Here is a 13,590-nt window from a genome sequence, read left to right as displayed (position 1 = left end):
TAGTTGCCTCTTATGACAAACATAGTCGCCTCTTACAACAAACATAGTCACCTTTTGATATCAGCAAGTCTTAAAGTTTGAAGTTTTTACAGCTCATGTTGATATATTTGATATAAAAAGACACTCAGGTGATCTTCTCTATGTCTCAGACATTTCATTTGTGAAGACAAATATTTAGTTGAACTATGTGGAACCATGTCACTGTATGTATAATTCCATAATTAAGTTGATTAGATGAAATTGAATATATATATATATATATATATATATATATATATATATATATATATACAGTGCAAAATAGGCTCTTAACAGATATCATGTCCAAGTCTTCAATATTATTGTTTGTTTGCTGTTTAATGCCACACTCTGCAAAATTCAAGTTATATGACAGTGTTCTGTCTGGAACAGACAATCCTGTGATTGACATTATAAGCATGGATCTACGCAATGACAGGCATCCAACAACATGAAGGAAGATAAATTTCCCTTTCCTTTCTTGTTTCACAAAGCTGAGTTCAGTTTCTCCATCTCTGCATGTTGTGTTTGGATTGGAAATATTTTAACAGCCAGCTTTTGTTTTTTCAGACTGGAACCAGACATCTTACGATGGCCCTATTCCTATCCCCTCTGAGCGTCTAAACCTGATCCTCCCAATGTGCCTGCAGTTCCTGTGCCCGGACTTTGTGTCGTTTGTGGGTCTGGGTGCGGTGTCCGCCGCCGTCATGTCGTCCGCAGACTCCTCCATCTTGTCAGCAAGCTCCATGTTCTCCAGGAACATCTACAAGTGTATCTTCCGACAGAAGGTCAGTGCAGTGGGACAGCCAATAGCGTACATAAAATAAAGTTGTCAGAGAGACTAGGCTTCCAATTAAACATAAATGCTTTTTTGTGAAAATTACTGTAAATAAAAACTACCCACATAAAACAGTCATAAATAAGTTTTGGTGAGGGTAAAGCAGTAAGATATCCGTCACATCCAACAAAAACAGTAAATATCAATAAAGACCAGCTTTAATCATGGTATTTTTACTCTGGAAATGAACAGTATCACTGATATATAAAATGAGATGAAATACAGTAAACTACATTTATAACGAACTGACGGATATAACAAATTTATTTTTTGGTCCCAGCCATTTGCTGTATATATGCTGTAACTATGGTTATAACAAACTAAAATTAGAGATCCGTATGGGTTCGTTATAACTGTAGTTAACTGTACAAGAAAATTTCAATTCAAAGGGTATGAGCAAGTGAAATTAACATAGACATGAATCTTTAAACTTTCCTATCTCACACTATGCATTTCATCCTTCTTCTTTCGATCCTTATGTGGAAACGTGCCTGAAGAAAGTTTTCAGCTTCTTAAAACATTTCACCTGAACATGTTTCTATATCACCATGGTCACCGCCCCAACAAATGGGTTACGCACTATAATCTTACACAACATGTTGTGACCTTACACAACGTGATCACCTGACTACCCCGGCTGCATCATGCTCTTTCTCATCGCCACACTGTGGAGACGTGTTTTGAGTTTTAGAGAATACATATTTTTTTGCTTTTCTACGTCCTCATTTGTATAAACATTTACAACTCTAACTTGAAGAGAGGATGGGTACAGAACATGCTAAACGCCTGGGTTGTCTAAATTGTAGACGACCTTCCTCCACTGGTGTACCGACTTCCCCCACCTGCTTTACGGGGAGCTTAGTCAATGTCGATCCAGCGGTTATCCTTCCTTGGATTGTGGATCGACTTCAGTTACAGCGCAGTACTGCATGTTTTGTCATACCCAACGCCGGTTCCTCTGCCATATTGCTGGCTCCCAGACCCTTTTCTGCCTGCTGCCACCAGTAATTTGGACAAGACTTTCGCTATGTTCTGACGTTTATGAGATCATCTTCAACTCCTCAGTTCAAATTAGACAATACTGGCACTCTTGGATTGTCTCCTGCTGACGTGTCTTCTGATCTTGCTTTGTATTAGCAGTTCTGTTATGCTGATTCAAGAGAAGTTTTGGGGTATCATGGATCTCATCTCGCACCATGCTGGTAAAATCACAGCTCTCCGCCAGTCATTGGGACAACCACTTCAAGGCACGCTTATACCAACTTCCATAGTTTACCTGGTACCTCTTTGCCAAAAGGATTCCGGACGTCTCCCAGGATGTTCCTCGGGACACACATCTCCAGGTATCCGTGGACCACCTCTGGCTTCAAAAACAGCACAACAAAGGAAGAGCGACATCGACCACAATTCATTCATTCACAGTTCTTTTCATGGCTGAGGTCAGGGTCATCACAGACAACATGCATTCCAAGCCAGGCAACTCATCTCTAAGTGACTCGCATCTGCTCTGGGATTACTGAAAATGACCCCTAGCCCCTACCTCTACGCAAATGGCAACAGCTACTAGGCGTCCTAATGTCGGCACAAGCAGTCACACAGAGTCAACTTCAGCTTCCACCAATCCAGAGTTTCCTGAAGCATTACCTCCAGAGTGACAATTACTTGGTCCCAATCTCCCTACCAATCTCTCTGCATACGCATCTTCAGTATTGGCTGGCGATGTTTGCAGGAGTCTCTTTGCGGATGTTCCTGAGCCAACACCTCTTCGGTGACAACTCAACCATGGGCTAGGGAGCGCACTTCCATGAACTACAGGTGGCAGGGTGCTGGTCCGTCGAAGAAAAGCGACTCCATAATGATAACCTCAAAGGTGGTCATTCTGGCAGTGTCCCACTGGGCAGAGCTCATTGATCTATTCAAGCTACGCGGCCATTCGTGTAATAATGTCCAACGTGAAAACATGTTATACCTGATGTCATATTTACATCCCATTAGCATAAAGGGCTCACATCACCTGTTATGGGATTTTTACTCACTCACGAGTTATTGTCTTGCAACTCTAGGCAGTGTTATGGATTCTTTTTGTTTGTATCACTGTTTAGCGCCAGCTTCCTCGTGTGTGTCTCACTGTTGTAGTCTCTACAGGCTAGGGTATCTGCACTCCACAGTCCAACTGTGGGATAAATGCATAGTGTGAGATAGGTTTAAAAATTTGTATATTTTACATTAGATTGTATATTTATATACTTATCCTATCTGACAAGCCATATCCTGACGATCCCCGCATCACAAATACTGTAGCCAGTCAACTCTTAGAAGTGAATGATGTGGCAGGCTAGTCAGGTGATCAGGTCATGTATGCCCACAACTCACAGGGTTACAGTGCTTGGCCCATTTTGGGGGGTGATGACCATGGTGAAACTGGTATGTGTTTGGGCGAAATGTGTTCCGAAGCTGGAAACTTTGTTCAAGCACATTTCCACATAAGGATTGAAAGAAGGAGGAACAAATGCATTGTGTGAGATAAGATAAGTATATAAATGTACAATTTAAAGTAAAATTTACAAAAGGATTGAAAAAAGAAGGAACAAATGCATAGTGTGAGATAAGATAAGTATATAAATGTACAATTTAAAGTAAAATTTACAAAATTCCGATTGGAAAATAATAATGGCAGTGCTATATATGTTGTGGCTATTTACACCCCCTGTTATTCCTGTCACCATGGCATCCGCACCCAAAAGGTTGTACTATCGAGGGAATATTGAAAAAGTTATATATTACCATTACTCGGTCAATTTTTTTCAAAATATAAAGAAATTTGGTAGATGTGTTGTTAGTAATGGGGTTCAACGGGTATGTTCCTTATGGTGTTTTTTCAAATCATTAGATTTTATTACAGTTTTTTGTCCTCAGTATTTCTACAGAAATCTTTTGAACATCAATGCTAACAGAACCTTTCTTAAGTGTCTGTCTTCACCATCCAGGTGAGCTACAGTGCTATGACACTATTTTTCAAACTTTTAAACAGCTTCCGTATCAAACTATTGTTTTACCAATTTACTTAGGATTTATTTTTGTATTCTCATATTGAGCAGCATAACAATATTCCTACCTTATGAATTTCCTCTATTGTGCCATGTTTCCTCTACTGTGCCATGTTTCATCTTGATACTTCTGTCTTCCAGGCTTCTGAAAAGGAGATCCTGTGGGTGATGAGATTGGCCATCTTTGGCGTGGGAATAATGGCCACAGTCATGGCCATCATGGTCACCTCCATCTATGAACTGTGGTACCTCTGTGCCGACCTTGTCTACGTCGTCCTCTTCCCCCAACTCATCTGCGTCATATACGTCAAGTTCAGCAACACGTACGGCTCCCTCGCAGGCTACATCCTGGGCCTGTTCTTCCGTCTTGCTGGGGGCGAGATAGCCATCGGAGTACCACCCATTATCAAATACCCTGGCTTTGACTATGTGGACAATGTGCAACTGTTCCCCTTCAAGACTCTATCCATGCTCATTACCTTATGTACAATAGTGGGAGTCTCATACCCCCTCAAGTATGCATTTGAGACTGGCATCTTCCCACGAAGATACGATGTATTCATGTGTATTGTAAATATACCTGATGAAAGTATTGCCCTAGCAGCTCGCATAGCTCCTGATGAAATGACATCAATCATAGATTCTTACAAAGACATCAATGGCAAAATTAACCCGGCCCTAAAAATCTCTCATGAAGATCTAAGAGTTGAAGAGGATAAATCGGATGTGATACATTCATCCCCACCGAATCTGCTGGGAAAGTAATATGCTAGGACACTGTGTACTCTGGAGATCTCATCCTATGCGAACATCATCATGTAGTTTATCAGATACTGGGTATACACTGTAGCTTACCCAGATAGGTGGACAGTGATATAATTGTTGGCATGACTGACATTGAAGATTTTGGATCAAAGCAAAGTAATCCTGTATCTTATTGTCAGTAGCCATGTTGAAAGAGATTCTCCTGTCAGTGTTTGCAGCATTTACGGCCACTGGGACTGACGGGAGACAACACACATTCTGTTTCTGTATGGAAGGCACTGGAGTGAGTTGTCGCGACTTTGTAGCAAACATCAGTGCCAGAGAATAGCCAGCCTTGATAATCTGCCGAAACACATTCCATTGGGTGTAAGGCTAAAAAAAATAAAAGCCTTGGTTCTCAGGCACCGCCCACATCATCATAAAGTCCACCGCATGTTTCATTTTATTTCCATTTTTTAAAAATTACAAAAATCATAATACTTAAAAACAATTCAATCCAATACAGCATGCAGTTACTTCCCTTTATTTGCACACTGCTTTACTGCGCATCTCATTTTTTGGTCATGGCGGCAATAGGAGTTTGTGTGCTTGTTTATGTAGGGAGGCCTTTTCCTAGGTTGATGGTACACATCTGTTTATTTGGTTACATACTAGTTTGAACAAGCAAAAAAAATATTAAAAAATGCCTGCCTGCACTATATTTTTAATAGTTATTGCCCGAGAACCAATTCTTTAATTTTTTGAAGCCTATAAGGCAAAATAACTCTGAAACTTGAATGGATTGCAGAAACTCTGTGATGACACCAGGTGTTCGTATACACTGTATCAACCTCACTCCATGTTGTCTGTATATGATTGAAGGGAACCTGGATTACAGATCTAGATTGATACATAGGTTTACACCATAATCAGGACGATGTTGCAAGGTATGCAGTGGAAATGTGAGGAGAATCATCTGCATCCTATCAATCCTGAGACTTGTTGCGGTGCTCCTTGATTCAATATGTAATCAAAGGATTATTGACCCCTAAGGAAGAGGTACAACAACACCATGTAGTTTATATGGACTTGTTTATGTGAAGATGTGTCAATGAACGAGAGAAACAGATCATGCTTGCTCGCATTCCTTATTTCACTTGGAATTAGATGGTTTACAGGATCCTGCTTGTTCCAAAACATGTTACACTTTGACTGTGATCGTCCGTGAGATCATGGTTGCTCCACGGAAGTTGGAGGCGACACATGGCAATGTACTGGTCGATCAGATTATGCTTGCTCCAAAGAATATGAATGTAACACATGGTTATTTGATCCTGGGGAAACATAGAGGTACCAACACATCTTCTAGTGCACACATAATGTCAAGGAACCACAAGAGAGCTTTTTAGAAGTGTAAACAAAAAACATTTTCTCTTTGACATGGAATGTGATGGTATTGCAACTTTCTTCAGTGAATATGGAGATACCACAAGATCAAAGTTTCTTCAAAGGAAATGGATGTACCACAAGATCAAGGATTCTTTAAAGAATATGATGGTATCACAAGATCAAAGATTCTTTAAAGAATATGATGGTATCACAAGATCAAAGATTCTTTAAAGAATATGATGGTATCACAAGTTTGTAGGCTTTTCATAATATTCAAGAGTTCCTTGAAGGATTATTTAAAGAATATGACGGTTCCACATGATCAAAGTTTCTTCAAAGAAAACAGGTATCACAAGATAAAGGATTCTTTAAAGAATATGATGGTATCACAAGATCAAAGATTCTTTAAAGAACATTATGGTGTCACAAGTTCATAGGCTTTTCATGAAATTCAAGAGTTCCTTGAAGGATATATGGATCGTATATTCCCAATGAATGAGACACCTTTTCTCTCACAGAGAAGGACACAGACCAAACTTCTCCAACTTCTACAGACGTCAGCAGAGTGAAGGGCGTTCCATGTTAAAGGATAAGTGTATGAACATACTGCAGTGGCAAGATGGTCGTGGTGATGTGGGAATTGAACTCCCGACAAACCCTGAGATACACACCTAGCCAATAGCACTAGAAGAATACAGTAGAATGCTTTTCACCAATGTCAAGGTTTCCCATGATATATATTACTTGTATACAGGACTACATGTTTTATGCAGTGATAACAATAGACATAGAAGCCATGTATTTTTCACCTTGTGTAAACTGCACATGTACAAGAGTTAGAGACATATAGTTGCATTTAGATTTGCTAAGAAACTGTGATTCTGTATGTTTGTGTGTGTGAACAGAGTGCTCTTGGACAGGGTACAGATATTGTTACAGCACACCTCACTCATTGTAGAGTACATATATGTTGTGATGGTGATTAATATGATGGTAGCTGACAATCAACATAGCTGTCCTGGAGTTGTCGTTATGTGCCACATGGGCATCTAAGGTTAAAAGTTGCAGCTAGTGCATTTAACAGTCATGTCATAATGAAATTTTCATTGGTGTGTAGTACATTCAAATTCATGAATTGTTTTCACGATTTGATTTACAAGAACAAGTCCCAACACAGATGGCTGGAAAATTGCTGATGCAGCTTAAAACAATATTCATTTATTCATTCTCTAGAACAAACAGTGGAGACTCATCTTTAAAGCTTATGAACTGTCACAACCATGCATACCATAAATTTAGATATAATGTTATATCTTTATGTTTGTATTGTCTTTTGTTGTCAAACATAAAATTGAATTTAAAAAGTCATGTTTAGCATGAGCGTGTGTATATATACCGAAACACCTTGAAAACACATTTTTTATGTTTTGTAATATTTGGCAAAATGGACACAATTATCAAATTAAGTTGTTCTGGGTATTCAAGCATGAAATAATCGAACGTAACAATGTTGTTGTACGGGTTCGAATCTCATTCAGTGTGTTTGGCACAAAAACAATCTTTGCTGATTATGAGTTTTCAGTGTGTCAGTAAACTTCAAAAAGTTTTATTCATGAAAGTAATAATGGGAACAAGCTAAACAACTTAGAATATCTTTTCGACATAGCAGTTCATTAAGGCAATTTGGTATTTTGTTGTTTTATGAAGTATAGCCCATATAAATGACAATACAAATGTTTCTATATACTTGATGCACCATTAACTAGCTGGTTATAGAGACTAGGATGGCAGTGTACTGTTCATGCCAACTTGGTGGAGCAAGCTAATGCCAAGATGCATGCTATACAGTTACATGTAGCTTGTAGCCATACATTTCCTTCCTTATAATCCCTCCAATGTCTCTCACAGACAGTGCTGAGATCGGCTGAGTTTCACTCATGATACTAACAAACTGATATGTAGTGGAATAAATGTAGCATCCATGAAACTAGGGAGAATCTTGTTATAGTTCCCAAAACATGTATCTTTGCATATTGTCATCTAACTGTATAGCATGAACAGACATATCATTAACCATGGTGCAGACTCTATAAAGACAAAGTGTATAAAGCAATATTCCTGTAGTTGTGTCTAGAGTATTGACTTTTCATTCCAGCCTGTTGTGAATGCTTTACACACGGAGTTGTATGTTCATTCAGAAAGATTTGCTGAGTCAGCCCATTTCCCACTTTGTCAAAGTCCTAGCGTACTGTTGTATCCTAGTGCTACATTTTGTAGAATCATTAAAGTAAAGGTGCAGGCATTGATTTGTCTGCACAATGAGTCCACGCCCTGATTATTACCTCACAAATATACAACTATGGATTGTTCAAATCCAAACTATGCTATTTCTTCTTCTCATGTCATCATTCAGTTTTCCGTTGAAGCAAAACCAAGGTTCATGACGTCAATATTTTCCATTTTTTCCAATCGGAAGACTTGATCCTGGTGATATCTACATGATAATGAATTGTAACTTAATCAGGATTCAGGAAGCTTGCCCTTGAAGAATCAATTTTTTTTTATCTACAGCACAAATTAGGGAAGAACTTTTACATCCCACGCTTTTCTGAAATACTCCAATGACATTCAAACATATTATTAATGAAAAGCTCTCCTCATTACAAGGCTCCTGGTCAATATAAAGATAAACTCAATATTGCACAATTTATAAGAATATACTCTTTGAAATATAAGAGACTGAAAATTTAGTTATTTCTGTAAGTTATGACCTGGGCCTGGGTCAGCCCTTAGGTGTTGAGACCGCCGTGTCTTCTTCATGGATCACACACTTTTAAAGTGTGGTCACCTTGCAGTTGGGAGGTAAACAAAAGTTTTTGAACAAGTACCAAAGTAGGGAGTAATAAATTAACTGAGTATTTTAGTTGCTTTACATATGCTTTATCCTTTCTCTTCTATGCCACTGCTGCAGTTTGTTGAGTTGTCAATGATCCTGCAGTGCAGCACCTCATCCTAAGGACAAAGAACTGTTCATATTCTTGCAGAAACACATTAGGGACCAGTCATTTATCACAGTGGTGGGCAGGCAACAGGGAATCGAGGGAAGGTCGCCAAAAAATATCAAAGTCTCTAGGGGAGGCTAAATATTTTTTGGAAATTTTAAAATAAAATATAGAGCGCTTTTGCATTTTCTCTTTTCAGGGAGGGTCAAGAAAAAGTGTATAAGGACATGGGTCATCCAAAAATATGAATGAGTGAGTTGGGTTTAACACCGCTTAACAGTATTCCAGTTGTATCACAGCGTGTTAGATTAATGTTGGAGGAAAGCTCATGTGATGCAGGTCTCAAATATTTACCACCTCGGTGAAACCCACGAGCACGGGTATGGTACTGACAAACCTAGAAACATAATCAAACCGGGATTCGAACCCAGTCATAGGTTTCCGGCGTGCCCAATAGACGCAACTCTGCACAGCAAATCGTGGCACCATAGACAGCTGGGCCACCCGTGCCCCCTCCCAAATTATGACCAGCATAAGGGGAGGGTGATTATCTTCAGTATATTAGTGCATCCAATACCTCTAACCCACACCCCCTGTAATAAATGACTGGTTCTTTGGTTTCATTACTTTCTCCACTCCTGCAAAAAATGCCAAGCAAAACCATGATCAGAATAATAAAACAGTTCATCCATATCAACTAGGGCTGGAACGATACACCAACTGTGCGATCTGATATGTATCACGATACCTTGTTCACGGTCCGATACATATCACGATACTTTTATGTGCTCTTATATGTGGTGTGTAAGCCATCTTTTTAATACACAGGATGGCCAAATACCTGGCACACTGATGATTTACAGTTGGCAGTGTCATGTATGGCGCAATGGATAAAAATATTTTTGTTTTTACTACTAATTAGTGTTTGGTGTAACAGCCATGGAAGCAAACATTTAAGGTATGAATCAATATTTTTTACTTAGTGTACAACTGTGATCGATACTTGAATTGGGAAGCAAAATATCGCAATCCAGTGATGCAAATTGTCCCACCACTAATATCAACCAAAACAAATCCTTACCAGATTCACAAATATTTTTCAAAAAAATATTGCTGTGGAGTGGAGTGAAACAATTCATATTAGTAGTAGGACAAGGCTAACTAATTCTGAAAGTGTTGTCCAAGTATTAGGCCTTGTGAGGGAGGTATAGTCTTGTATCAACCAGGGGGGTATAGCCTTGTATCAACCAATCTAAAACAGATTCCAAAGTCTATCAACTCTTCATATTTATTTTCCATGTTGAGACTGATTTTATTGGTGTGGTCAATGTGGACCCATGGTTTTTGTAAATGGGATGTACATTTTTATGAGTCTATTTCAGCTAGTATTTTAGAATAATATTTATATGTATATGTGAAATGAAAGAATAGTATTCAAAATGTGAATTGTTATTTTTACGTGATCCGGTTGTTATATAAGGATGTTGTTTGTTGTTACATGCTGTGTTCAAGTGGGGTTTATCTTACTCATTCTGTTTGTAGACAGCCTTCATCGGTGCTCTGTTGGTCTTTAAGGCTTAATGGGCTATGACAGTGGGTCAGGTGTGGCAGATAGTTTCATAACACAACCAGGTTCATATTGGTTCAAGTTGTCAGCGCATATCTCAGGCACATGGCGTCATTACAAAAAATGGGAAGAGTCAATTAATTTCTTGTTTAAATCAAGATGCTAAATTTAAAAAGCCTCGTCTAATTAAAGGGGGACTATGCTCCATGGTCTCATGCCCACTTCCTGTTTCCGATCTCTAAGATGTTGTTTTTTTGTTAATTAGGTAACGGAGAGATCCTGAGAATCTGTTGATCCCAGGAGTAGAATCAACTTGCCCCTTCAGGAATCAACAGATTCAAGTGATTTCTCCAACTTGGTTGGTCCATGTATGGTTGGTTTATGATTTATCTATTATTTTGCATAATGATCTTGTATTCCTAATGAATTCCTGGCTCAGAATCGACTTCATCAACAGTAGAGTGACATCATCACAATGGATTGGTGATTGCCTGTGTGATATGGACAAAAGTAACTGCTAAATCAAACAATATCATGAAATATAAGTCCCCAAACTCACAAAGATTGTCTTAAGACTTGAATAAAACGTGCATGGGCTGTAACTTTCCCAGGACATAGCCCCCTTTAACACTATATGTTTGCCATAGCCATCACTGAACTTACGATGACAGGCCATTTGGCTGTATGAAGCTGGAGAGATGCAGTGATGAGATCACTGTATCATATGTCAGACAGCTAGGAAATTGTCAGTGAAAATGACATTTGATGAGAAAATGTTGGTCCAGGGAAACCCTGGTAATATCATTGGCAAGGGCATGGTGTTATGTTCGTTTTAACAGTTGGAGGACCTTCCATCTCACAGCAGGTGTGGTGCTTACTTGTATGCAAGGGTGAGAGAGGAACACAAGTAGTGTACTTTGTAGTAATAGTCTTGAGAATAAATGTTTTTAGAAGGAAATGGCTTGTCACATATATAGTTAAATATATTTCTTGTTAGGATTGATAGTATGCTGGCTACAATTGCACCTGACATACAGGCCATATATGTTGCAATAGTTCTCATAAGTCATATATCAAATTAATTTTTTTTTATCATTTTGAAATCAAACAGTGCAAGTATCATGAAAATTAAATGCATGCAACTCAAATGCTACCTATGTTTATGTGTGAGTGCATGTTTTGCGTGAATGAGGCTTTTGTGGAATATTTTTTGTAGTGTATGCATAACCTTAGTTACTGATGGAAGCCCTAGTTGTTGAAGCCAGTAAGAATGTTGAACATCTGAGGGTCTTTACATGCTGAATGCTATAGGGTGATAGTTCTCATCTTGGACTAGCCAAGGGGCAAACAGAATGAGTACCATAAACACATCACATATTATGTAAAGTCATCAAGTGATTTGTCAATGTTTCACAATTCTCATGCCTGTGATATCAACATAGTATACAAGAAGAGTCGTGTAATATGAAGGTTTCAATTGCATATTTTCATTAGATTTTTGCAGTATCATTAACACAGACAAGAAAACTTCATATCATGTAGTTTTACAGCAGTTGAGGAAACAATAAGTATCAGTTCCAACCATAGGTCATCAATTCCAATAAGGATTGATGTCAGGAACATTCTGGACAGATGGGCGACATTGAAACTGTACTTGACAAGTGTCCTATTTGGTGGATTGAATTTAGCACATATATGTATATATTACCCTCCAACAAAATACTTTCATTTAATTCTCCCTGGTGTAAGGCAGAACGTGGAGGACATATGTTAGGAATATACTCTCAGTGGAAAGGGAGTACACTTCATACATTGTCATTAGAAATTTAAAAAAACATGGGTACTTTCAGTGTTTTTTTTGTCATGGTGAACCATGAGTAATTTTACAAATCAAATTGTTTTTTATTTATTATTTTTTGGGATTGGGGAATATCCACCACTTTAATGTGGGGTTTATTAAAGCCCAGTATGTGATACTGCATCAATCCTATCATCCTATAGTGGTTAGTGGAAGTACAGGAGTAGATGTGTTTGTCAGTGTAACATCCCGAGGAAGTCCTCTACATACATACGATGTTGACAACGTTCACTGGTAGAGCTGGATTCCTCCACAAGTTCGTGGACACCTGGGTGAAACTGATGCAGTGGCTTGAATCTGATTTCTGTTAATCACTCAGAGTGAAATAGTCATGTAGCTTTGAACTGTTGTGGCACGATTTCCATTAAGACAAAAGCATGAAAACATATCTTGAGCTCCACTCTACTAAATGTGTTGATTAAATGAACATGTATGTTTGTTTTAGCAAGTTTGGAAATATCTCAGCATACAATATTCCACCAAACTAGAGTCATTCAACCAAGGGAATGTAAATGGAGCGTCGGAGGAGAAAGATTTGGTTATCCCAGGTGTATAAGTGTCATGGTGCAGCTCTAGCTATCCTCACATAGTTTTTGATTAATCATATTTCAAATCTTTTTGTAAGAATTTTATTATTTGAAATGAACAGTTGATAATAAGGATGATTCCTCAATGATTATCACCGTCACAGAAACACCAAATAACAGTGCACATCTTGAAAAAACTAAACATGGAGTTTCTAAAATATGAACAATCAGTACTGAAGGTGATCCCAGTGATACAACATGGTGGATAGCTCGAGTTGTTTCATGACACTAGATGTTCTGACGTGAGCACATGGTGCAGTGTATGTTTTTCCATGTATATTGTGTATATACTCAGAGCTTTATCAAACGTTCATCAGACAGTAGTGACAAAGATAATCAAAAATAAAATAAAAAGATGGCATGTGATATGAGTGTTCTTCATTTGTTTTAGAACATCTGCTTGACCTTTCCTCAGGTCGAGTTAATAAAGTCCAAGCTTGCAATATCATCCGTCAGTAACAGCCATAGTGCACATTCAACATCATCCATCAGTAACAGCCACAGTGCACATTCAACATCATCCATCAGTTACAGCCACAG

At 38.4% G+C, this 13,590-nt stretch overlaps 1 protein-coding gene across 3 annotated transcripts in view; it reads left to right on the top strand.

Moving 5' to 3' along the window:
- The window catches only part of LOC139468590 (high-affinity choline transporter 1-like), a 115,715-nt gene extending 102,311 nt beyond the window's left edge, over nucleotides 1-13,404 (top strand). For all 3 annotated transcript variants that reach the window (XM_071250711.1, XM_071250712.1, XM_071250710.1), the window contains exons 8-9: nucleotides 589-806; nucleotides 4,045-13,404. In XM_071250711.1, the coding sequence (XP_071106812.1) occupies nucleotides 589-806; nucleotides 4,045-4,668 (842 nt within the window). In that variant the 3' untranslated portion in view covers nucleotides 4,669-13,404. The remainder of the gene's footprint in view (nucleotides 1-588; nucleotides 807-4,044) is intronic.
- Nucleotides 13,405-13,590: the final 186 nt, after the last annotated feature.

Source organism: Haliotis cracherodii, unplaced genomic scaffold (assembly GCF_022045235.1).
Source record: "Haliotis cracherodii isolate W230 unplaced genomic scaffold, xgHalCrac1.p SCAF_2, whole genome shotgun sequence".
NCBI lineage: Eukaryota > Metazoa > Mollusca > Gastropoda > Lepetellida > Haliotidae > Haliotis > Haliotis cracherodii.
This window is presented reverse-complemented; position numbering and strand designations above follow the sequence as displayed.